Genomic DNA, 23,050 nt, shown 5'->3' on the forward strand with positions numbered 1-23,050 from the left:
GCAGTTGGCTTCCGCCATTTTGCATTACTGCCTCCTTCTGGGTTCATGCGTCTCGTTTTATGAACCGCATCGTCACCGCCACCCAGAGCCTGAAGGCGGTACTTGTCTGAATGACTGAGGTGACCAAAGGTATAGTGGCCACCTGTTGTCAGGACACTCGCTGGTGAGTGGTCAGAGGTGCTTTGACTTCGCTGAACTGACAGAAAACACAAACCGTGAGTAATTCTGAGCGTATCCATGGTTCCAGTTTGGTAAAATAATAACTGTCTCACTGCTGTTCACTGTTTCTGCTTGGGTTTTTGTCTGTACTGTAGCTGCTAACCCGTCGTGTCTAAGTCATTTCAGGCAATGTTTGTGACCGAATTTCGTAGAAGGGGAACTTTTTGGTCCTTTCGCAAAAACTAAAAAGCATTCCGCACCATTTTAACGTCCTGTTTCATTATAAAATATGTTTTTTAAAGTAACATATGTTACAGTCGCACTGAGTGCAATCGTGTTTGCAATTGGACGTTTTGGGGCTGTTTGACTGACACTTGGGTTGTAAAATGCTGTGTAAACACTGTTATAACCTGAAGTCACTTTCACACCACTAAATAGTGAGATAGAGGTGTGTTGAAGTTTATTTGACCTTTGGCGTGGCTGCTGTATACTGTGAAAAGTGTTTTTTCATCAACACGTTTACACACTAATCGTATCTGCATAGACTTTATGGTTTAATATACTTTCTTTTGAGGCGTTATATATTCATATATGCGGGAGACAGTATTTAATTAATTCTAAGGCAGAGAGTTTCAGATATTTCAAAAAGGTTACAGTATTAAATTGATAATTGTTGATAGTGTCATGATACATGTCAAATTATGTTTTGTTTTTTGTTTGTCTAACTTCTTTATGGAACTAAATTGACAAACACTTGCTGAACAATTCGTACAGCCGAGGTTAATTCAAAGTGACTACACATGTTATACTTAATGCATTAATATTTTGTTGCTGCTGAAGGAAATTGTGCAGTATATTGTTGTTGAATTATTGCTCAGCCCTATTTGTTATTCATGCTGATACTGTATGTTTATATGCAATAGAAATGTCTTCTAACCTGAAGATTAATTGTGAGTGATGCTCATATTTGTTATAAATCACTGTTTTACAATTGCCATGAAGATACTGATGCATGGTTTCCCCATAGTTCTTGAGAGTAAGAATTTGTTTTGTAATGGTGGTAATTCTGACAATGCAAACAAGTCTCTGTGTGTATTTGCATATCTTCTAATGCAGCAATCCTCCCTCCACAAGCAAGCACACAGTGACTCTTCTCACATGACACCATCCTGTTTTTTACCCTCCAAATATCCTGATGACAGTCATGCACTCCGCTCCCTTCATAACATTTATTTAACCAGCAAGTAAAGTCAAGTTAAGTCAGTTTTATTTATATAGCCCATATACAGTTGACACCAGAAGTTTACATACACTATATAAAAAGACACATATGCTTTTTTTCTCACTGTCTGACATGAAATCAGACAATCACTTTTCCTGTTTTAGGTCCGTTAGGATTACCAAAATTATTTCTATTTGTATTTCCAGAATAATGAGAGAAGGATTTTTTTAAGACAATTTTTTATTACCCTCTTCAAAGTCAGAAGTTTACATACACTAAGATTATTATGCCTTTAAACAATTTGGGAAAGCCCAAATGAAGATGTCATGTCTTTGGAAGCTTCTGATAGGTTTATTGACAACATTTGAGTTAATTAGAGACACACCTGTCCATGTATTTTAAGGCACACCTGAAACACACTGCTTCTTTGTGTAACATCGTGGGAAAGTCAAAATAAATCAGCCAAGATATCAGGAAGAGAATTGTGGACTTGCACAAGTCTGGTTCATCCTTGGGTGCAATTTTTCAGATTGATTCAGAAGCAGTATACTTCGGGTCATTGTCCATTTGGAAGACCCATTTGCGCCCAAGCTTCAACTTCCTGGCTGATATCTTGAGATGTTGCTTCAGTATTTCCACATAATGTTCCTTCCTCATGATGCCATCTATTTTGTGAAGTGCACCTGTCCCTCCTGCAGCAAAACAACCCCACAACATGATGCTGCCACCCCCGTATTTCACAGTTGGGATGGCGTTCTCAGGCTTGCAAGCTTCCCCCTTTTTCCTCCAAACATAACGTTGGTCATTATGGCCAAACAGTTTGATTTTAGTTTCATCAGACCACAGGACATGTCTCCAAAAATGAAGGTCTGTGTCCCTGTGTGCATTTACAAACTGTAATCTGGCTTTTTTATGTTTCTTTTGGAGTAATGGTTTCTTCCTGGCAGAGTGGCCTTTCAGCCCATGTCAGTACAGTACTCGTTTCACTGTGGATAATGACACACTCTTACCAGCTTCAGCCCGTATCTTCACAATGTCTTTTGCTTTTGTTCTTGGGTTGATATGCACATTTCAGACCAAAGCACATTCATCTCTGGGACACAGAACCTGTCTCCTTCCTGAGCGGTATGATGGCTGGACATTCCCATGGTGTTTATACTTGCGTATAATTGTTTGAACAGATGAACGTGGCACCTTCAGGCATCTGGAAATTGAACCCAAGGATGAACCAGACTTGTGCAAGTCCAAAATTATTTTCCTGATATCTTGGCTGATTTCCTTTGATTTTCCCATGATGTTACACAAAGAAACAGTGTGTTTCAGGTTGCCTTAAAATACAGTACATCCACAGGTACACACCTGTGGATGTATTTTTTCTCACTACTCAAACACTACTCTTCTTAACTCAAATGTTGTCAATAAACCTATCAGAAGCTTCCAAAGACATGACATCTTCATTTGGGCTTTCCCAAATTGTTTAAAGGCATAATAATCTTAGTGTATGTAAACTTCTGACTTTGAAGAAGGTAATAAACATTGTCTTAAAAAAATCCTTCTCTCATTATTCTGGCATTTAGCAAATAGAAATAATTTTGGTAATCCTAACGGACCTAAAACAGGAAAAGTGATTGTCTGATTTCATGTCAGACAGTGAGAAAAAAAGCATATGTAGATAATGCTGTAGCTGTAGCTGTAGATAATGTACACAGTCACAGCTTAGTTTGTTCTTCACCTCATGTTTGACAAGGGAGGACCTGCAGGGGCAGCCTCTTACGGTGTTTTGGAGCACTGAGAGAGAAGACCTAAAATATCATTAAACAAGTAATACAATAGTAGAAAATGTATGTAGTTATAAACTGAACATTTCTAGTGACAAATCACTCTCGTGTCAATTCTCATTAGGGCAACAATCAGTTATCAGTTATTTTCAAAACATAACAAAAGTTCGATATAATGTTGTGTAATGAGTTAACTCACACTGATGACATGTCCAGGATGTGACCCAGCCTTTAGTCCTATGTCAGCTGGGATGGGCTCCAAGTTATACAGATATTAATGTAACCAAACAAAATCCACAACAATAAATGATGTATGTAAAAGTATAAACCCACAGTTATTCAGCTTACAGTGGTATATGATGTTCCTCAGTGCAGCAATGTCTAGGTGGCTGAATGACGATGAAGTGTTGGTCGGTCAAGGCAGTGGTGAGACTGTAGCAATGAGCCCCAGACTACGGGGTCTTCAAGGTCTTCAAGGTGGAAGCCCAAGGCTGAGCCGGGGACACCACTCACCGACTTTATCCAGAGAGACGATGACAGCAAGCCCGCAGGGAGAGACCATGGGAAAGGCCAAGGAGCTGTTTCTGCTTTGTGACAAAGAGGGGAAAGGCTTCATCACAAAGCGGGATATGCAGGTGAGTATCTAGTGTTGTAGAATTAGATGATTCAGGCTGACTATGGCGGTTTGAATTGTTCATTGTCTTCCAATCAGAGGCTACAAATGGAGCTGCCGCTGTCTCCCGAACAGCTGGAGACAGTGTTTGATAGTATGGACAGAGAGAGCAATGGATTCCTTACTCCTATCGAGTTCAACACAGTGCTTGGTGAGTGTAGTATTTTGACTGATTTAACACCATGCTTCACTATGACAGCTCTGGGTAAAACTACCGTTCATTCAGAAACATTTCATAGAAACACGAAAAACTAATATTTCTGTGCTTTTCTTCTTCTGTGGTGCAGGGGAGTTGGTGGATCTGGAGGACTCGACTGAGTTGAGTCAAGATGAAGCAGGGGAGGCTTCAGATCAGGTGGACTGGTTCCAGGATGCTGCTGCTGGTGGATGTGTGAACATACTTATGGAGCTGGGTGCTGACAAATTGTTGGAAGAGTAAGAAAAATTAAACAATTCAGAAGCTGGTTCATATATTACTTATAATCATACTTGTGTACTTGTAGCACACGTGAAACATGTGTGCATCACATACGTGTTAGTGAATGTTGAATGATTCCATAATAAGGAAAATATGAGTCAATATATAATATAAGTCAAATAACACTACATGATGTATTTTATAGCCATGACGAATATTTGGTTACTCTATATCTATTAGTTATTGCAGTATATCTGTATATCTGTTATATCAATTTTCACAGTCCTGTAACCCTTTAGACATTTGACCTCCAGCCATGTAAAACTTGTGTCTGTCTGTGATGTACAATGAAGTAAAGGAAAATGACGTGCCTGGTACCCAAACCGAGTAGAATCGAGTCGAGAAGAGCTAAGAAATGTTAGAACTGTATCATAGAAAAGTTACATTTGTGCATTTGAGTGTGTGAGTGGGGAGGGGCAAGGGGAGAGATAACTAGGTCATAGAGACTGCGCTGTTTTGGTCATTACTCGGAAGTCCACAAGGGGCAATAAAGGTTCAACACTTTTCCAAATAGCTTTACCACATATTTCACCAACAGCAACTTTTAATTCCAGAACTTTTCATTGAACAGATTTTATGGTGAGACCTCCCCAATATTTTAACTGCTATGTTTTGTGGTGTGTTGTATGTCAGTCAGCAGGAGCTCTGTTCTCTGTGGCGTGAGCTCCAGAAAGAAAGACCAGAGCTGCTGAGTGTCCTGGAAAATGTCCTGGTCCACACAGTGTCCCGCCTACAGGATGCTATCAGAGAGAGGGACTGTCTGGAGCAAGCGTTATGCAGGTCCCAACTTCCTCCGACTGTCTTCTGCCCGTTTTTAAAAATGTATTTCTTTAACTTTTTTTTCCCTCTCTTTTAGACGAGAGCGTGAACACGATCAATTTGTTCGGACCATATATGAAGAAATGGAAAATCAACACAAAGAGGACAGACAGAGACACCAGGTCCAGGTTGATATGTTTGCTATTTAGTCCATTACGTGTGTCGTACAAGAATGATTGTCAAATTAGCATTTACTGACGTTTTCTTTTGAAATCCAGGACAACATCAAACAGATGCAAAGAGGACAGCATCTTCAGGAGGAGCTGAAGATGCGAGAACAAGAGCTGGAGGTTACACTGAACAAACAGAAAGAGGTAGGTATCCAAATGGCACTAATAGTATGTCTGAAAAGTTCCATACTTTCATTAATTAACTGCCGGAACCTGTCTTTGTCTTAAGCTGGAGACCAGAATCCGGCAGTTGACCTGTGAGCAGGCAAACTTTAAGGAGCAGAACCAGCAGCTGCGGAGCCTCAACATCCAGCTACAGGAGCACGTGGAAACCACCAGACAGCAGCTGCAGGTTGCTCTGGGTCAACTCAGTCTGCTGCAGCTCAATGATGCCCAGGAACAGTCAGCCAGACAGAGGTAAGTGGAGAACTGCACAGATACAGTAGCTGCCCACATGTCTTAATTAGGCATGATGAGAACATAATCTTTTTATTTCAGTAATTTGGAGTCACACAAGCTCCTTTTAGTTCTCACTTGCTGCATGTAGTTTTTGAAGTCACCTGAAAAGGTCACCCTAGTCAATGTGAGGTTAAAGAAAAGCATGCCCAACTTTCCATTCCAGGCATGGAAAAGTCTCCAAGTCATTTTTGAGGATGTTGATCAATAGTATTTTATCGCAACAATTCATCCTACAGCTTGAACACAAGGTAAAAGTAAGTTACTGGCTACAGACATTTTGTTAAAACCAAAATTGCGAATATATACAATATATATTATAAGTATAATTAATGTGCTGAATCCTTATCCAGAAGGTAATTAGTGGTTCAACTAAGAATATTGGGAATCCTTCCCTTCACCTGTGAAGTTGGCAGATTTAAAAAAAAAAAAAAAAAGAAAAATGAAACATGAGAATAAGTCACACAGTGTTCTGTATATTGTCCCTATCATGATAGGAATACATTTACTGAATGAAATATTCTTATTAACGGAGAGTGACAGAATGGAATGGTTGTGTACTCTGGGCTTCCTCCTCATTCTTCTTGATGTATATGAGTAGAACATCACTCAGCTACAGTGCCCACATTGGCTGTAATGAAAGAGGGATGTTTAATAGTTTGGTTAACACTTGAAGCTCAACGGCACAGAGGAACAAGATGTAATATCAGTGTTATGCTAAATAGGGAACTTTTAGTGGGAGCATTTTATTGTTTGTTTTCTGGGATTTATATATTATAACAAATTATATGCATTATCATTTGCTTGCTTCACTGTAGAAATGTGATGAGGGTCTCAAGGAATATTCAAAAAGAAAAGGAGAGCCTCTTAAGGCAACTGGAGCTGTTGAGGTGAGCCTTAACTGCTGTTGTTTGCTTTTACATTTAAATTCCTGTGTTGTGGTTCCGACAGAAAATCTCCTGAAACCACTCCTGATGAGTAGCCGTTGTCTTCAAAGTGTGCACTGGTTCTACATGACTTTCTCTTTTTGTGTCAGGGACATGAACAAAAGGCTGCGAGATGAGAAAGATGCCCAGCAGACTCAGAAGAGGGTTAGTCACAGACGCTCTGTCCATCCTGCTGTGCCGTTATCTTACTACCTCAGTGAAGACCTTTGTACACCATGGACACAGGAAATTGTCCGCCCTTAGCTAAGTCCTGGAATGGCTCCATGCTTTATTCCTGCCTCTGGACAATGATTATTTATATAGACCGCTATTGTTGTTTGGTTATTGACTAAAATTGTGATGTCAGCATTATTGTTTGCTCTTTTTTTCTTTCTTCTAAAGATGCTGGTCAGTGAAGTAAAGGGCTTTACTTTCCTGTGACAAGTGCACAGTGATAGTATTATATGTAAATATTAATTATACTGTAAAATATTAATGACAAATTAATATTCACATTTATGCAGGTCAGTTTATGCCAAACTGATAAAGCCATTTCTTTTGTCATACATTTCAGTTATTCTGCAGGTTTCCTTTTATCCCATGTCACATTCAATGAGTACAATAATAAGGATGTTGTATTATTGAATTACATATTTATTATATTAATTATTTTTGTGTAGGAATCTGAGACAATGACAAAGGACACAAATTCCTTCAAGAAACAAGATGGTGAACTCCTGTTGCTTATCTGCTTATTTTTCTCTCATGAAGGAGAAAATGAGTGTATTGTTGATAGATGAATATAACAAACTACTCATGTTACTGTAGCAGAACAAGTGTCACTGTACTATATAACTGAATATGTGCTTGTTAAACAATGTGCCTATGTAAACCAGTTGGTTCAAAGACTATGTTTGTTAATGTACTAATGTCATGTTAATGTCATGTTTGAGAGTATAAATATCTATTTGAGACAGTAGGAAAATGTTAATGCCACTTGTTTCTTCTGCCTCACTTTCCACAAAACACCTTTCAGAATCCAATTGTCACAAAGGTTTTGCAGAAGCAAGGCTCAATCATAGGTAACTACTTACTACAAGAGAAGCCACTGAAAAGGTTTGTATGACTTACCTGCATCTGATATCGAATGTATAATCTTCGCAGTGAGTATTGTCATTCTAGGAAGCCACTAATTTTGTGTATCAATTGATTCTGAAGACAGCTGAACTCACCCAATGAGTTGGAACAGGACAAAGACAAAGTGGCGACAAATGCATACCAGAAACACCAACTGTCATGTAGTGTCAGGTGTGAAAATGTTGAACAGACTCAAATTCAGGTAGGGAAAACGGATCAGATTTTTATACACTCACCGGCCACTTTATTGGGTACACACGACACCTAATCATGTGTTCGGAGTAGCGCCTGGTGTGGTCTTCTGCATACCCTGGTTGTTACGAGTATTTATGTCATTACTGTTTCTTGTATTATTTTGAACCACCTTCTCACTCTTTGCTGACATTTGGCATCAACAAGGTATTTGTCACTCAATGGGTATTTTCTCTTATTTGGACTATTTTCTCTAAAACCTAGTGATGAGTAGTTTCTGAAATACTCAGACCAGCCCCTCTGCCATGTTCACATCTATTATCTTATATATTTTTTCTTCATTCTCTGTTTGAACTAGCAATTTGGCATGATCATGTCTGCATGCTTAAATACACATATGATTGGCTCATGAAATATTTGCATCAACAAGCAGTTGAACAGGTGAACCTAACAAAGTAGTCAGTGAGTGTATATCTTTGGCAACAACATGCTCGCTTCTTAAGATTAAAATCAAATAGCTAAATGTGGCCATTTACCCACATTTTAGAGCAACATTGTCAGTCCTCAGCGAGTGTTCAAGGTGGTATTCTTGGGTAGCTCGGGTGTGGGTAAGAGCTCCTTCATCCAACACTACTGCACTGGGAGCTTCTTGAGTAATTTGAATGCTACTGTTGGTAAGATTTTTTTTAGTTTTTATCACTTTTTTAAACAATGATTATGAAAAAAAAAAGACCAGAGGTCTCTGTTTTTTTAGGGATGGATTTTCAGATGAAGAGATTAACTCTGGGCTCCATCACCATCACCTTGCAGCTTTGGGACACTGCAGGACAGGAGAGGTCAGATATTATTGAAGTTATTGTCATTCTTTTTTGTAGACTTACATTATATTTAAAACCACCTGCAACAACTGCATTCTTCATCTTGTGTGCACATATTTGTTTTACTGACTCTCTTTGCAGGTTTCGCAGCATCACTGAGCAGTACTACCGAAAGGCTGATGGCGTCCTTGCCATGTATGACATCACTCACTCCCCCTCCTTCACGGTGGTGAGAGGATGGATAGACTCTGTGAAGGTGAACAAGTGGAGGTGTGATGGATTAAAAAAAAAAGTACTTTTGTCATTTACATATAGTAGCACAACATGAATCTCAGTAAACAAAAATGACTATGAAGTGAGTTTATTTTAGTACATTACTCTGTTTATTTTTGTGGGTTTAACTGAGTTCTTGAACTAGATTAATTGGACAAAAAAATGTTAATTGTAATACTGTAACCTGTTCTTTGTTCCAGGAGAAGATGAGTGAAGGTGCTGTCTTAATGCTGCTGGGGAACAAGCTGGACCTGGAGGACCGAACTGGCAGAGAAGTGGAAACAGAGGATGGGCGGAGGCTGGCTGAGGTGAATTTGAATATTCAAACAACTTTCGTCAGTGATTTCTCACCATGTTTCTGCAAAGCAAGAAAAATACATGTTGGCACTCTGTTTCATACAGCAACACCAAGCTTTGTTTTACGAGTGCAGTGCCAAAACGGGTTGTAACGTGGAGGAGCTGATGGCTCACCTGGCAAGGTATGACATCATGCTTCTTTACGGCTGTGTTTCTACACTGAACATTTCACTGCACTGTTACCAGTTTGTATATGTATGTGTACTATCAACATTACTAACTAGATCTTAAATTCAGTCAGCTAAATTCCATATTGAAGTAAGTTTTATTAGTATTTTTTATAGACAACAGTATTTATTTTTTAAACAATCTAAGAATGTTATATTCTGGAACACTGTGTTTTGTGCTGCACATTAATTTAATAATTCTTTAATTTTAGGATGTTGGTGGCTCAAGATGACCAACATTATGTAAATGCACTTTTACTGACTGAGGAAACGTCTAAAAAAGGCTGCTGCACATAGACAGAAGAGGAAAGACTTCTGATTAACACTCTAAAAATGTCGATGGGGTTGGTGATGTTACATTTCTTTGTCCTAAAGTCACATAGTGCCATTTTTCTGTGAACAAGTTTACTGAACAGTATCTGCAAGGTTTACATAAGCTGTTATGTAGCATTAAAATATATCCAATAAAATATATTTTTTGATGACTCCCCTGTTGTTAGTCTTTTTAAACGGTCCCCCATTCAACATTTATTTTTCATGTGCATGAGAAACCAGCTGGGGGCAGACATGTACTGTATAAAGCTGGTGAGGGCCGAGCTGCCTGCTGTGCCAAAAGAGGAGCGACACTCAGACGCTGGGGTAGGAGAAAACTTATACTGTTGCAGTTAACCTTCAAAGGCAGCTACACACTGACACTGAGGTTAGTGGGAGCTTGGAGGACATTAACCCAATAATCCACATCCTTCAGGGTCGACCACCCAAAATCAGGTAGGAGTGTTGTCTCCTAGGAAGGCCGAGCAGTTTTTCCATGAGACAATGAGTTAAAAATAACTCTAAATGTGACCACTGGGAGATTTTGTATGATCACTTTCACACGGGGTATTTTGTCTTGTGGCTTAAGTTAAAATATATATACATTATCATGACTTAATTTTTAATTTGCTTATTAGTTTAAAAGTATATTCACTTTATTATTTTGTGTTATTGATTTATTTTGGGCAGAGTGGTTCTCTAATGTATAGAAATGAATGTGACCATCTCATGATGTTAGAAGTTAGAAGAGTGTTTACAAAATGGAAGAAGAAAGTTCAGATGAGGCTTGGGTAAAACAGATGTAAGTACATAGTTAAAAGTCAACAGTATATCACTGGAGTGTGAGAAGACCAGGTCCAGTTACTGAGATGAGGACATATATATCTGTCTGGTGGATGACGTGACAAGTTGTTGAGTATGTTTTCCCCTCAACATATTTGATTGCATCAGTGAGCCCGTTACACTTCTCTTTTTGGGACTTGGAAATGCAACACGTTTATTTTTTGGTACCTTGTTTTATGTTAACGGCAATCCACGTGGAATCTTAAAAAAAGAAAACATGTTGTCAGCTTATATACCTTATATATACACTACAGTTATGTTTGACCTCCACCCAGTAAATCACCTTCCACTAAGCGAACAGAGCAGAGTGACAGACTGAGGAAAATCCTCTGTCTCTAGTGCAACAGACCAGCCTCTCTCAGATATAGCACTAATAGGCTTTAGCATACCATTGTGCATGCTTAGTAACAGAAAGCTATGTGATAGTCATTTGCATGAGAGCAGCATTTAAAGAAGCTCTTTGTGCATCATGCATTCATTCTCTTGAGGGAGATTCAACTGTATGATCTGATGTTCTCCAGATGATGTGATTTTCTGTGTTTTCACAAACTTACAGTGTAATAACATGCCATTTCTCTTGATTTCAGAATGGAAACTCGAGGTGGAAAAACTCACACATGTGGGACAATTTGTCTGAAATATCTACTGTTTTTATTCAATATTCTCTTTTGGGTAAGTTAAAGCCAATTTTAACATATTCACAAATATTAAGACAGCAAAACCCTCTGTTAAGTGTTCTGTCACACACTGTTTATCTCCTTTGATTTATTGTTAGCTTGCACTGTAGAGACAATCCAACAGTGTCTTCACACCAGAACATTAATTTTATTTAACATTTATTTTGTTCAGGTGTGTGTATTTGTTTAGCTCATACAGTATTCAATACAAAATGTAAAATAGCAGTCAAACATATATACAGAGAAAATAACCAATAACCAATTCAATTAAAGCAGCTGCAATTTTCCATCTCAACACCTTAAGGCTCACGTAGTGGAGCACGAGGCTAGCACTGTTGCTGGTTTGGATCCTGGTTTGGCACTTTCTATGTGGAGTGTTGTGCGTGTTTTTCCCGTGTTCGCATGTTTTTTTTTTCTGGTTTCTCCTCCCACAGTCCAAAAACATGCAGAGGCCAATTGGACACTGGCCATAGGTGTGAGTGAGAGAGTGAATGTTTGTGGAATAGGCTCCAGCGGCCCCACGACTATCATGTGGAGGATAAAGTGTTTGTCAATGGATGAATGAATACACACCTTGTAACTTTAACTAAAGACTGTGTTACTAACTCAATTCTAACAGTGCAACATATCCACCTTAGAAATAATACATGTGCAACAAATATAAATACAAACTTTGCTGTACACCTTTTGAGGCTTGCAGTGAAAAACTTAGGCTTTGCTTTCTCTCTGTGACACTTTAGGAGCACAAGTGTTTTTAAAAAAAAAAGATGTTGCTCATTGTTGAAAGGAGCATCTGGCTTGAATTGAAAGTGGTTAGTTTTTAATTTTGATGGGGTTTCTTTCAGCTGGCAGGAGGAGTCGTCCTAGCAGTGGGAGTGTGGACTCTGGTGGAAAAGAGCGACTACGTCAGTTTACTGAATTCCAGCTTTTATTCAGCCTCTGCTTACATCCTGATAGCAGCTGGGGTCATCGTCATAGTGACGGGGATAATCGGATGCTGTGCCACTCTGAAGGAGATGAAGAGTCTTTTGATTGTGGTGAATATTATTGTACTAAACATGGTAACCAAAGGGTTAACCCTATGTAATTACTCTATGTGGATTCAGAGACCAAGGAGAGACACTTAATGTTGTATAAACTTACCGTTTATACACATACACGCTACAATCCAGTCTGGGTCTATGTGTATTGAAAGTTAATCCTTGGTGACTCTCTGTCCCGTCTGCCTGCATTTAGTGCTGCCCATTATGACAGGCGGGCATGTCTGTCAGAAATAACAGACAAAGTCACGCACAGTGTGTTTTTAAGAGTTTAGATTTAGAGCGGGGCTCATGCCAGAGGAATGACTGGCCTCCCAAGTGCCTGCTTGACCTGAAGAGGGTCAAGCCGTGGGATGATATAATGCTTAAGCTAAACTGTACAAAGGTCTAGCTGTGACCATATCCATATTTTCCACAGCCTTTGAAATGAGCAATTCTATTTTGTTTTATAACTAATTAATGTCATTTAAAGTCACATAGTGTTATATTTTAGCACAGAAATAAATGTATGTATATAACTGTTGTATTCTTGTTGTCCTCTGTCTCCCTTTCACAGTATTTGATCTTGTTGCTCTGTATTGTCCTGCTGGAAATCATTGCTGGTGTGCTGGCCTACATAAAGTACCAAGAGGTAAGGTGTTAATATTTTGTGATTGTGCCTGTTCATTCTAAGCTTTTGTTTAAAATCTATAATTTTCTGCTCAGTTTTTGTTTAACAGCTTTTTCCTTTTTCATTTTCCTTAGTTTCTAACACCTTTTGTCTTGTTTTTTTATTACTATCTATGACATACAGTACTTCCATTGTTGGCATTGCTGGCAAATCTTCTTTGCATGTCTCTTGGTGCATGTTCTTCATTTGTACAGTTTTTTTTTCCCATCTATCTCACTCATCTCTTTCTTTCCCCTCTTTTCTGGCTCCAGTGTTTCCCTTTCTGCTACCAGGTAATCTGCTGTCACCTGTTTCCGCCATATATTTAACTGTTTTTCTAACAGGTTGATATATGACGTTCAATTTTCCTTTGTGCACATTTGTCAGTCAAGATTTAAAACTAATAATTGTATATATCTGCAAATCAATGTAAAGGACTAGCTAACTACTAAGAGTCATGTGTGGGCATTGCACAGGTACAGTGGCATCTGTACAGGTATTTTGTTATAGAATGAGATGATTGGTTTTCCTGAGCATGAAGTGATTCTCTTCTCGCAGCTGGACGAGGAGCTCAGACAGAATCTGAAGGTGAACATGCAGCAGAAATACAAGCAGCCCGGGGAGGAGAGCGTCACACAGGCTGTGGACAAGCTTCAGCAGGAGGTGTGAAAGTGATGCTGCTTGTTTGATACTAATACCGTTCAGTGTCACTTCCCCTGCTCTTCTCATTATTTGTTCCCTCACAGTTCATGTGCTGTGGCAGTGGAAACTTCTCTGACTGGAGAGACAGTGTGTGGATCCAGGCTGCAGATAATGCAAGACTCGTTCCTGACAGCTGCTGTAAAACTCCCAGTGACCTCTGTGGTCTCAGGGACCATCCATCCAACATCTACAATGTGGAGGTGAGTGTAGCTGCCTTCCATGTGGCCCTGACTAACACGATATTAACTGTCCCTGCTTTTCTTGTGCTTGTAGGGAGGCTGCATCATGAAACTAGAAGACTTCATCCTCAGTCAGTTGTATATTCTTGGTTCAGTGGGCATTGGGATTGCATTTCTCCAGGTAAAACCATAACCACCTAAAGTTTCTGAACTGTAACAACAAAAAGTTTGAGGTTGCAGTGTGGCTCTAAGACGTTCCTCATGTCTTCTTTCTTTCAGATTTTTGGGATGATGTTTACTTGCTGCCTTTATCAAAATTTGAAAGAAGACCCATACTGATTTTTTTTTTAATGTCACAAAAATGTTTAGTGGAAATGTGGATGCCCCAAAATTATGTATACAGTTGTGGGTGCTGTGATATTATTGATCCAATTTGTGAAACTATGATCTTCAGAGTGCCAACAGTAGAAGTATTAATGCTGCTGGACAGCACTTGTTTTTAGTTTCTTATGGACACTTTCAGCATCAGACTTACTGTAAGAAAATGTGTTTGGATGGGGTAAAAATAGTATTATTTTCATTATTTAAAGTATATGTATATTAATGCGGGTCCCATGTTCTATGTATACATGTGTGTAATGCAGTGAGCCCCAAGATTAAAAACATTTTTCTTTTTTTTTGAAGGAAAATAAAAGTACACCTGCCACCCATTTCTCACACAGTGAACCTTTATTCTGAAATCCTTTGAGCGGATGTTGCTGTCAGGTGACAGGAATTCTTCTTCGTGTGTTTATGTCTTGCACGATTTTACCAACTGTTAAGTTATCATTTTGTTCATTTATAAAATAGGCTAAAATAATTGATGCGGACTTGGCATAAAGACTTAGGAAATGTCTTCGAAACCAACATGTTTGATGGTGGCGAGTGCGTCTCCTCAAGGTGAGTGTTACCTTGTTACTACTGGTGTGTTTAATATGAATTCAATGACGATAGTTAGCGGCGGTACACAGTATTATTGATAACAAAGTAAGTGTTCTAATATCGGAATGTGCTTGTTTGTTCAGGAGTGTCCGCAACGTCTTTCCACCAATCCTTCAATCTTTGTAGCTCAGCGTTTAATCTCCAAACAGCCACACCGGGGGTAAGATTTTATTTAAAAGCTTACAAATACACTCATCATCTTCATCTTTCAAATGTCTGTGATCTCACGAGTGTTCTCTTTAAAAAGAGCCTTTAAATAGAGCGGTTTCCCAGTCTGTACAGGAAGTTAAAGAAAAAAAAGGAACTTGGAGCATAATTAAAAACAACGTTTAGGTTGCCAGGTTTAGAGAGGTGAAGAAGAAATGATAACAAAGCATTTTATGCCTTTTAAAAATTATAAAATACAAATCCATAATTTGTAAATTCTCAGTGTATATACACTGCCCATGACTTGATTTAATTTTCATTTAAAATATTGAAAATGATTACATCACATCTCTTTTAAACCAAAGGTACAGTACGTCTTCACTGATTTTACAGGAAATGCAGTTGTCTCAGCAGTATTATTGTCCATCTTGAGTAAAATATTAACTTCCACCACAGACATGTTCACATAATCATGACTGGACGAAAAATAATCCCATGGCACGTATTTGGAAATCAATGAAATTAAGTGCACTTTTAACAACCAGTACACCTTGCCCCAACTTCAACATTCGTAATATAATGAGAGGTGAACAGGCCGTTCCTGCCGTGGTGACTGTAGTGTTTGGGTTTTATGTAACAGGATGATGTCTTTGTGTATTGTTTTTCAGATTAACACATCACATCACACATCATCATGACTGCACTCTGAGCTGTTCTGTTCGAGAGGCTTTTATTTGCCACCAACACCTAATTAACAAATTTTTTTCACTGAAAATAATTGTACTAATTTTGACAAGCTGAAATGTTTTATCAGATAGGATCAGCACTTTAAAGGGAGGTGCTACAGGAGTGTGAAATCACACACCACATGACTTAGTTTTTTCCCCCCACAAGCTATTATAGACTTCTGAATATTGTTTAAAAGTTAACCTGAACTCATACCTACAACCTCATCGTCATACTGTCTGCCACTGTATATCATCTGGTACTGTGCATCTTGCAATTGTCATTGCACTTGAACAATTTTACTTTTACTTTATACATTTTTATCTATTTTATTTATTCCAGTGCTGACTTTGCTTTGGTGAAGAGAAGCGAGCAAAGCAAGAATTTCATTGCATGGTTTTAACATGTGTTTTTGTGTGTATGACTATAAACTTCTTGAATCTTTAGATAAAACTGTCACCAGAACCACCAGTAGGTTTGTTATGAATATGATTTAAAGGAGGGAGCTCATCTCATCAGTCTGGCAGATTTATTATCTCCACTAGATTGAATAATCTGTGACCTGTCTCAACCCATGAGAATAATGTATCTATGCATGTAGTGTTGTTAATACAAGGGGCAATTGTACAAAATACAGCACTATCAGCATCTGCATGCTCATGTAAGTTCATAAAGTAAATGTACATTTGTTCAGATAGTAACCCTATGTAAACTCAGAAATACCATAAACTTACTTACTACTAACTTTACTGATGTACGGGTGCTGTTTGTTTTTCTCTGAATTACAGGGAAAGACAATAGACTTTGTTGGAGTTGATGAAAGCACTGCCAGATGGGTACAGGATTTCAGCGTGAAACCTTATGCAACACCAGCCAAACTTGAATCTATAGATGGTAAGTAAAATACTCTTAACACTACATCACAGTCACAACATGGTAATAGTATGGCAATCATTTTGTAATGGGGAGGTAATATAGTAATAACATCTCATTTCTAATATAATTTCCAGCTTGGCAATAATAATGGTAATATTTATAGTTTATAGTAAAAATAAGGGGTCAATATTGTTAATGGCCAGGTAAATGTTTGGTAATAGAAATTACTATGGACTACCCTAAATCTACTCTTTATATGAAAATCAAAATGAATAATTAACATGTTATATTGCTATTGATATGTGATGGTATTAACATATTACTTCCTCATTGCAATTACCATACTGTTACATGTATTTTGTTACTTTATCATGTTACGAAATATTAATGTCATATCCACTTAGCCATTTTCATTTCTCCTGCTGCTCTTTGTTGGACTTTGCTCAGTTTTATGTCATCATGACTTTTTTTTTGCAGGTGCCCGATATCAGGCGCTCCTCATCCCGGACTGCCCTGGAGCAGTGAATGACCTGGCACACAGTGGTTCTCTGCACCGCATTCTCTTGCACTTCATTTCTCACCAAAGTGAGTAAGAGGCCCTTTTTAAAAGCAGTCAGTACATACTGTGCATGTTTTCTGCAGAGAATTGGATGCATGTTGTTGTTTGCTCATGTGTGCAGAGCCTATTTGTGCAGTGGGACAGGGAGTGTCAGCTCTGTGCTGTGCCAGTGAGGGACAGAAGTGGATCTTCAATGGCTACAGTTTAACAGGGGTTAGTACACCACAAGTAGCCAATACACTACATATTAACATGTTTTAAAATATGTATATTAATAGTGGTCACTGCTTTTATTAAAAGCCATCCGTATTTGAATTGGTGCGAAGACCTGACTTTGCCAACCTGCCCTTGATTGTGGAAGACTTTGTGAAAGACAGCGGAGGGTCATACACAGGTGAGCATAGATACTAAATGAATTAAGTGAAATGTTTAATCTACATTATTTAAAATTTAATAAACCACCATCTCATTTGTCTCCTTGTTTTTCCAGCAAGTCAAGAAGATGCAGTGCATGTCGTCATAGACAGACACCTGATAACTGGTCAGAACATGCAGTCGACCTCACTTGCTGTAAACAATCTAATCCTGCTCTGTAGTGGCAAGTAAAAAATATAAAAACGTCTGAATCAGTAGCACTCATTTGTTTTCACATTTATAATCATGAAGTCAAACGAACATTGGAAGATGCTCAGTACAGATGTTTGGAAAGAGCGTCAATCCAACTTCACACAAGCAAATGTTTTGATTTGAGGATTCAAAAAGAAAAATAACAACAACAGCAGGTTGTCAGGAGCAGATACATTCTTAAAGATGGATGTTCAAAGCTTGTGAAAAATGAAGGCCTCTAAATAGGAAAACACCCCTTTTAATTAAAGTCTATAAATACTAATCATGCACCCTAAGTTGCTGAATGGATGTGACTGTACAAGTTGATTTCTGATACAGGAATAAACCACACTTAAGTTCCTTCATGTACCGTGTAAAACAAACAAAAAAAAAACAGTCAGTTTCATTCAATTGAAATTTCACAACACATCCATGACCCTCAAATTAGAGTATTAACAAGAACCTGATAATGGTTGATTTCAGAGTTCATTTTAGTTGCTCGGGGAGGAAAAATAAAACCTCCATACAGCACCTGAGATTTTGGTGCACCATGTTTCTGAAAAAAACAAAACCCTCCATGTGCTGATAATCCAAGGTCCCCAGTCTTCATTAACAAGTCCAACTCTCATAGAAGGTCATAGAAATAATCCAGTCCTTGTCCCAGTTCCCATAAGGAAATTCCAGTTCCCAGTTCAACGGCTAAATGTATTCTTAATTCGATTGACTGAAAAATTGAGAAAGTAGTGTTAGTCCACATGTTATGTTTACTATAAACATAATTTGTGAAGTATGTTCTCTTTATTATGTGTGTTTAACCAGTTACCTTCAGTGATGGATAGTACACCACAGCTTTCACTGCATTGTTTCTGAAATGACCGAGTAGAGACATGACGTATGTTGTTAAAAGATTCTGCTGGAAAGTATAACTCAAAGTATTACACTCTTGTTACCTTTTATAACTGAAATGATGCTCTGCAGCATATTCATCCCAGAGCAGTTTGGGTCGGTGTTCTCGCAAAATGTCAATGTACCTACAGAAAATGAAAGACAAAGTGTAACCTGCTGACATCACTCAGTTTCTGTCATCTGCAACTTCTGCGCTGTGTGGCGTTTTTCAAACTTTCACTTTGATCATTGCTTATTAAATAGTGAATATTTTACAGAAAGATAATTGGGATTTGGGAGTTTTCGGAAACTCCACTTTAAATGTAGGGGTGATCCAAGCACTTGAAATGTGATTGTGTAGCACAACAAATTTGCTTTTGTGACAACCCCAGAGGTGTATTTAAATCCCAAAGCCATAAAATACCTAACAAATATAATAACTGCATGTTTGAAAATGTTTGAAAAGATTTAAACACATTATTTACCAAAATGTAAAACTGCAACAATCTCTTACCTTGCACCCAGAATTGGCTCTGTTCCCTGGTCTCTAAAATCAAGGCCATACAGATTGAGTCCCAACAGGATCTTTTGCCTCCACTCAGCGTTTGGTGCAAGCTGGAGAACACAGTCTCTGACCCAGGACAGAGGAGCACTCGGGCCTGGTCTGTTATAACGAAAAAAGAAAGAAAGAAAGGAAAAGCCAAATTAGTGAGCTTAGTGTGAGAAATGTTTGAAAAGTTTGGTAGCGTCATCGGGGACTAGTCCCATCACGACTATTATACAGTGCATCACTTGCACTCACCTGGGCCCGCTGGAGAAGTCGTATGTCATGAGGCTGAATCCATCAACCACCGGAGCCAATTGTTCAAACTCCTCCCTACCAAACATTCCCAGCTGCCCCACACTGATCGTGATACAAAGTACAACAGCAAGTCATTTCTGTTATTTTTCTTCAGCATTTTATGTCACTTAAAGTAAACCATTTTCACTCACCTGGTCACAGCAGGTGGAATAACAAGAATGCAGTCCAGTTTTTTGGCCTTCAATGCCTCACATATGTGTTTCACCAGATGTACCAGCTCCCTGGACAGAGAAGATTATACATTTGATATCATCAATTTTGTTCTCCCTCTGGAATCTTTCTCAGAGACAAAGATGAGATAGAATATCAGTCTGGTATTAGAATAACTCACTTTCTTTTGTTACCGCCCAGCTGGCTCCACAGCTCCAAGGTGAAGCCATCGAAACCTTCAGTCTACAAGGTTGCAGTGACATTAGACAAACACTGTGCACTGTTGCAAGAGAGTTAGATCTAAACATAGCACTTTATTACCTTTGCAACATCCACCAGCTCACTTCCCAGCTCCTCGATCTCATCCTCACTCCCCAGCACGGTCATGTAGTCCTGGTAAGACCAGCCATCAAATAACAGGCGAGGAACTTGTAATACGGAAAACAGCATTTAACTGACAAAACCCACCACATGAATAGTGTTGGAAACAGAGCTGATGTGAGCAGTAGGCTGGACTTACCCAATCTGACTTTTTTGTTAGACTTGCGTACAGCTTTGACCCATCCTGGAAAAAAAACAACACTCCTTTACTTTACAGATATAAGCCAGTATTGTTGATACTTTTCTGAGTGACACATACAAGACGAGTTCTACCTGAGTCATGGTCGTGGAGTCCTGTTATTTCAAAGGTTTCATGACCTCGTCGGTGGAGCTGAAGCCACACTGGTGACACTGAGGACATTTTGGAGCCAAATGTTTTGGCAACATCATAACCGTGGGCATTCCACTGCAGGGCAGGAAAGTAGAACAGGTGATTAAGATACTGTGTAAAAACCAAAGTTTTTCTCCCAAATCCATCTTAAAAAAATGTTGTTATTCCTCCTTGTACAGCTCCATTTAAAAGGATTATTTTGCTGATTAATCTGGGCCCATCGTAATATCCCAGAGCTAAAGATGATGTGTTCAAACTGCTCGTTTTGTCACGTTAAATGTAGTTATACAATTCAATATTTCGTTAGTGCCAAAAAACGCACACGCATTTGACATAGTAAGGTCAAGATCTTACAATAGAGGTAATAGAGGTTTTCAGCCAGTAATACAAATGAAAGGATTATACAAAACCAGACATGGAAAATGGTGAAGGGGGATCGTTCTATGACAGACTTACAGGTGTGACATATCCCAGCACCAGTCCTGGAAACGTTTTCTTGATTTGAGCACAGTATCTCTTCTCCTCCTTCACTATGTCTTTCCACTGCGGATCTGTCACAACAAGGCCTCTCGCCAACACAGTTAACTCAGATGGAGATGTCTAAACAGGACCAAAGGAAAGAAGAGCACATTTCAGAGACACAGTCTGAGACGAGTGAGGCCAAAAGCCAGGGCTGGCTAAAGGCATAGGCTGTACAGGCAGTCACCCAGTGCTCCATTTTCCGCCGAACACCAGATGCCCACAAAGAAAACAAAGGTTGGTCATGTCATTGCTATCTATTTACCTTTACAATTTCTTTGAAGGTCAATGACTTTGGAAGACATTTCACAAAATTGAGAGGCATTGTTGTGATCATCATAAGGGGTGTGGTTAGTGGTGCCACGTCCCAATTTTGTCAAATGTGTCTTGAGGTTTTCTCACCAGCAGATTACCTTGTGTGTGCATGTGTCCTGTCAGCAGGTCAGTAACACATTCGCATGAAAATACATGCTAAACATTTGAATTCAGTTTGAGCTGGATTCAATCCTGCTACACCACAATGAAATCTCCTATTTTGCCTGATGCGTTCACAACCAAAACAAAAAGTCCCAATTACCTGGTTGTCATAGAGAAAAACAAAGGACTAAAGGAAAAAGATGGAGGTATGCAGCATTAGGAAACAACAAACAGCCTGCTGTAAATTATTAGAAGACGAGATGAGAGGATGAGAAGGGGACGACACTGAAGACGCATGGACAGAAACTGTTTTTCCTGTGGAGGGCAGCATTGCAGCGCTCGGTGTGTGTAGCCTGCTGAAAACCATTAGAAGAATATTAGGGAAGGAGAAAAAGAAGAGGGAAAGGAAAGGACATAACTGCTTCTGAACAGGACGTGGTTTCCTCGAGTATGAAGTTGGTGAGGAAAGTAACCAGGAGGCACAAAGCACTGGAACCTGGTTAGAACCTGTCTCTCAGAGAGAGACTCTGGAACTGGAACACCAAGTTCAAGTTGGAGACCCAAAGTTACTATGGCAACTTGGCATCTGTTTTTACATTTATTGGCCAAGTAACTGTCCCAAAATGTCATTACAAATAACATGGTTTTGACCAGTCTTAGATAATGATGGAAATATCTGGAATTAAATTTGGACTGGGCAGAATGAAAGTTGAAAATAACTCTAATTTGAGTGAGCTCTAATCAACATATCTATCAATTAAACTAAGAGTATTCATGTTTTCAGTTTCTTAACCAAGTTTGAATAGTCACAATTCCAGTGCAAGATATTTATAACATTATTTTTTGACTTGTTTTAAATTTAAGATGTCTGTAAAGGACAGTATAAACTTGACTAGTGGGTCTAATGGGTCCTTTGTACAGCAAGCATTGTGACATGCATAGCATGAAAAGCACAGGTGTAAATAATAACATAATCAATGGCTGTGTTCACTTCATGTTAGTCAGGACAGTGAGACAGTGAACCAGCCTGTTTTTCTCCTGTCATCTGTCAAAAATGGCTGCTGCGTGTAAAGGGCCCATTACATTGCAGACATTTGAAATGATCATGTTGAAAAGGTTCAACTGAATGAAGGACATGTGTGGACCTGGAGTTACTCACCTCAGCCGAAGCCTTATTGGACTTTTTAGCATCCTTTTTAGAAAGTGTGGCACTGGTCAGCCAGCAGCAGGAGACGACGTGCAGCAGGACCAGCGTTGTTCTCATTTCCAAAAAAGGTGGCGATAATGATTCGTGAAGATTTCAGATTAAAATGAAGAAATGGGGTTAGCTCAGGTCTGAAGGTTTGTAGCGCGAGTGCTTCTTTCCTGGCTGAGATGTGGCAGATTAAAAATCACCAGCATATTACACACCCGCGCTCTGAAATCACACAGAATAACGAGTCATATTCTGCTATAACGAATAACTTCTATGTGTGATTTGACTGCTGTTGATTGACAGGTTGGTCTAACGTGTAACTGTAGTGGATCAAAGCTATGTGTCTTCCGCGTTCGTCTGCCTTTCAAAATAAAAGTTGTGGATGTCG

At 38.9% G+C, this 23,050-nt stretch overlaps 4 protein-coding genes across 9 annotated transcripts; 3 read left to right on the top strand and 1 right to left on the bottom strand.

Moving 5' to 3' along the window:
* The first annotated feature begins 30 nt into the window (after positions 1-30).
* cracr2b (calcium release activated channel regulator 2B) lies at positions 31-10,258 on the top strand. Of its 4 annotated transcripts, XM_058644797.1 has the most exons (19): positions 32-215; positions 3,530-3,794; positions 3,872-3,983; positions 4,120-4,267; positions 4,944-5,090; positions 5,167-5,257; positions 5,348-5,443; positions 5,529-5,716; positions 6,574-6,645; positions 6,792-6,846; positions 7,718-7,797; positions 7,900-8,020; positions 8,558-8,684; positions 8,765-8,846; positions 8,970-9,084; positions 9,302-9,409; positions 9,504-9,580; positions 9,838-9,969; positions 10,181-10,258. In XM_058644797.1, exons 2-18 carry the CDS (start codon positions 3,537-3,539, stop codon positions 9,920-9,922), a joined length of 1,962 nt encoding a protein of 653 aa, XP_058500780.1. In that variant the 5' UTR covers positions 32-215; positions 3,530-3,536; the 3' UTR covers positions 9,923-9,969; positions 10,181-10,258. The 4 variants fall into 4 exon arrangements, 3 of the variants coding, with proteins under 3 accessions (XP_058500781.1, XP_058500780.1, XP_058500779.1); XM_058644798.1 differs by lacking the exon at positions 10,181-10,258 and having other exon boundaries at positions 31-215; positions 5,167-5,251; positions 9,838-10,040; XM_058644796.1 differs by lacking the exon at positions 10,181-10,258 and having other exon boundaries at positions 9,838-10,040.
* cd151 (CD151 molecule) lies at positions 10,170-14,737 on the top strand. Of its 3 annotated transcripts, none has more exons than XM_058644802.1 (9): positions 10,170-10,264; positions 11,368-11,452; positions 12,303-12,494; positions 13,054-13,128; positions 13,419-13,439; positions 13,705-13,809; positions 13,893-14,048; positions 14,122-14,208; positions 14,307-14,737. In XM_058644802.1, exons 2-9 carry the CDS (start codon positions 11,369-11,371, stop codon positions 14,364-14,366), a joined length of 780 nt encoding a protein of 259 aa, XP_058500785.1. In that variant the 5' UTR covers positions 10,170-10,264; position 11,368; the 3' UTR covers positions 14,367-14,737. The 3 variants fall into 3 exon arrangements, with proteins under 3 accessions (XP_058500785.1, XP_058500784.1, XP_058500786.1); XM_058644801.1 differs by lacking the exon at positions 10,170-10,264 and adding an exon at positions 10,271-10,393; XM_058644803.1 differs by lacking the exons at positions 10,170-10,264; positions 13,419-13,439 and adding an exon at positions 10,271-10,393.
* Positions 14,704-17,938, top strand: gatd1 (glutamine amidotransferase class 1 domain containing 1). The gene is made up of 8 exons (XM_058644804.1): positions 14,704-14,792; positions 14,877-14,966; positions 15,092-15,168; positions 16,670-16,775; positions 17,235-17,342; positions 17,438-17,529; positions 17,617-17,710; positions 17,807-17,938. Exons 2-8 carry the CDS (start codon positions 14,918-14,920, stop codon positions 17,920-17,922), a joined length of 642 nt encoding a protein of 213 aa, XP_058500787.1. The 5' UTR covers positions 14,704-14,792; positions 14,877-14,917; the 3' UTR covers positions 17,923-17,938.
* chid1 (chitinase domain containing 1) lies at positions 16,432-22,984 on the bottom strand. Its single transcript, XM_058644800.1, has 12 exons — positions 22,627-22,984; positions 20,988-21,131; positions 20,474-20,606; positions 20,340-20,384; positions 20,141-20,247; positions 20,001-20,062; positions 19,801-19,890; positions 19,610-19,711; positions 19,322-19,471; positions 18,873-18,953; positions 18,746-18,788; positions 16,432-18,646 (listed from the first exon to the last, which is right to left on the bottom strand). The coding sequence occupies exons 1-12, from the start codon at positions 22,729-22,731 to the stop codon at positions 18,548-18,550; spliced, it is 1,161 nt and encodes a 386-aa protein (XP_058500783.1). The 5' UTR covers positions 22,732-22,984; the 3' UTR covers positions 16,432-18,547.
* Between the last annotated feature and the right edge of the window lie 66 nt (positions 22,985-23,050).

Source organism: Solea solea, chromosome 12 (assembly GCF_958295425.1).
Source record: "Solea solea chromosome 12, fSolSol10.1, whole genome shotgun sequence".
In the NCBI taxonomy this organism is placed as follows: domain Eukaryota; kingdom Metazoa; phylum Chordata; class Actinopteri; order Pleuronectiformes; family Soleidae; genus Solea; species Solea solea.

Excerpts from the sequence above, each read along its gene's own strand:
- chid1 (XM_058644800.1), bottom strand. The coding sequence starts at position 22,731 with ATGAGAACAACGCTGGTCCTGCTGCACGTCGTCTCCTGCTGCTGGCTG. Across the intron at positions 20,063-20,140 it reads AGCTGGTGGATGTTGCAAAG|ACTGAAGGTTTCGATGGCTT; the intron begins GTAATAAAGTGC and ends GCAACCTTGTAG. Across the intron at positions 18,647-18,745 it reads TGTACTATCCATCACTGAAG|TCAATCGAATTAAGAATACA; the intron begins GTAACTGGTTAA and ends TCAATTTTTCAG.
- cracr2b (XM_058644797.1), top strand. The coding sequence starts at position 3,537 with ATGTCTAGGTGGCTGAATGACGATGAAGTGTTGGTCGGTCAAGGCAGT. Across the intron at positions 5,091-5,166 it reads CTGGAGCAAGCGTTATGCAG|ACGAGAGCGTGAACACGATC; the intron begins GTCCCAACTTCC and ends CCTCTCTTTTAG. Across the intron at positions 6,847-7,717 it reads CCCAGCAGACTCAGAAGAGG|AATCCAATTGTCACAAAGGT; the intron begins GTTAGTCACAGA and ends AACACCTTTCAG.
- cd151 (XM_058644802.1), top strand. The coding sequence starts at position 11,369 with ATGGAAACTCGAGGTGGAAAAACTCACACATGTGGGACAATTTGTCTG. Across the intron at positions 12,495-13,053 it reads TGAAGAGTCTTTTGATTGTG|TATTTGATCTTGTTGCTCTG; the intron begins GTGAATATTATT and ends TCCCTTTCACAG. Across the intron at positions 14,209-14,306 it reads TTGGGATTGCATTTCTCCAG|ATTTTTGGGATGATGTTTAC; the intron begins GTAAAACCATAA and ends TCTTTCTTTCAG.
- gatd1 (XM_058644804.1), top strand. The coding sequence starts at position 14,918 with ATGTCTTCGAAACCAACATGTTTGATGGTGGCGAGTGCGTCTCCTCAA. Across the intron at positions 17,530-17,616 it reads ATGGCTACAGTTTAACAGGG|CCATCCGTATTTGAATTGGT; the intron begins GTTAGTACACCA and ends TTTTATTAAAAG. Across the intron at positions 17,711-17,806 it reads CAGCGGAGGGTCATACACAG|CAAGTCAAGAAGATGCAGTG; the intron begins GTGAGCATAGAT and ends TTGTTTTTCCAG.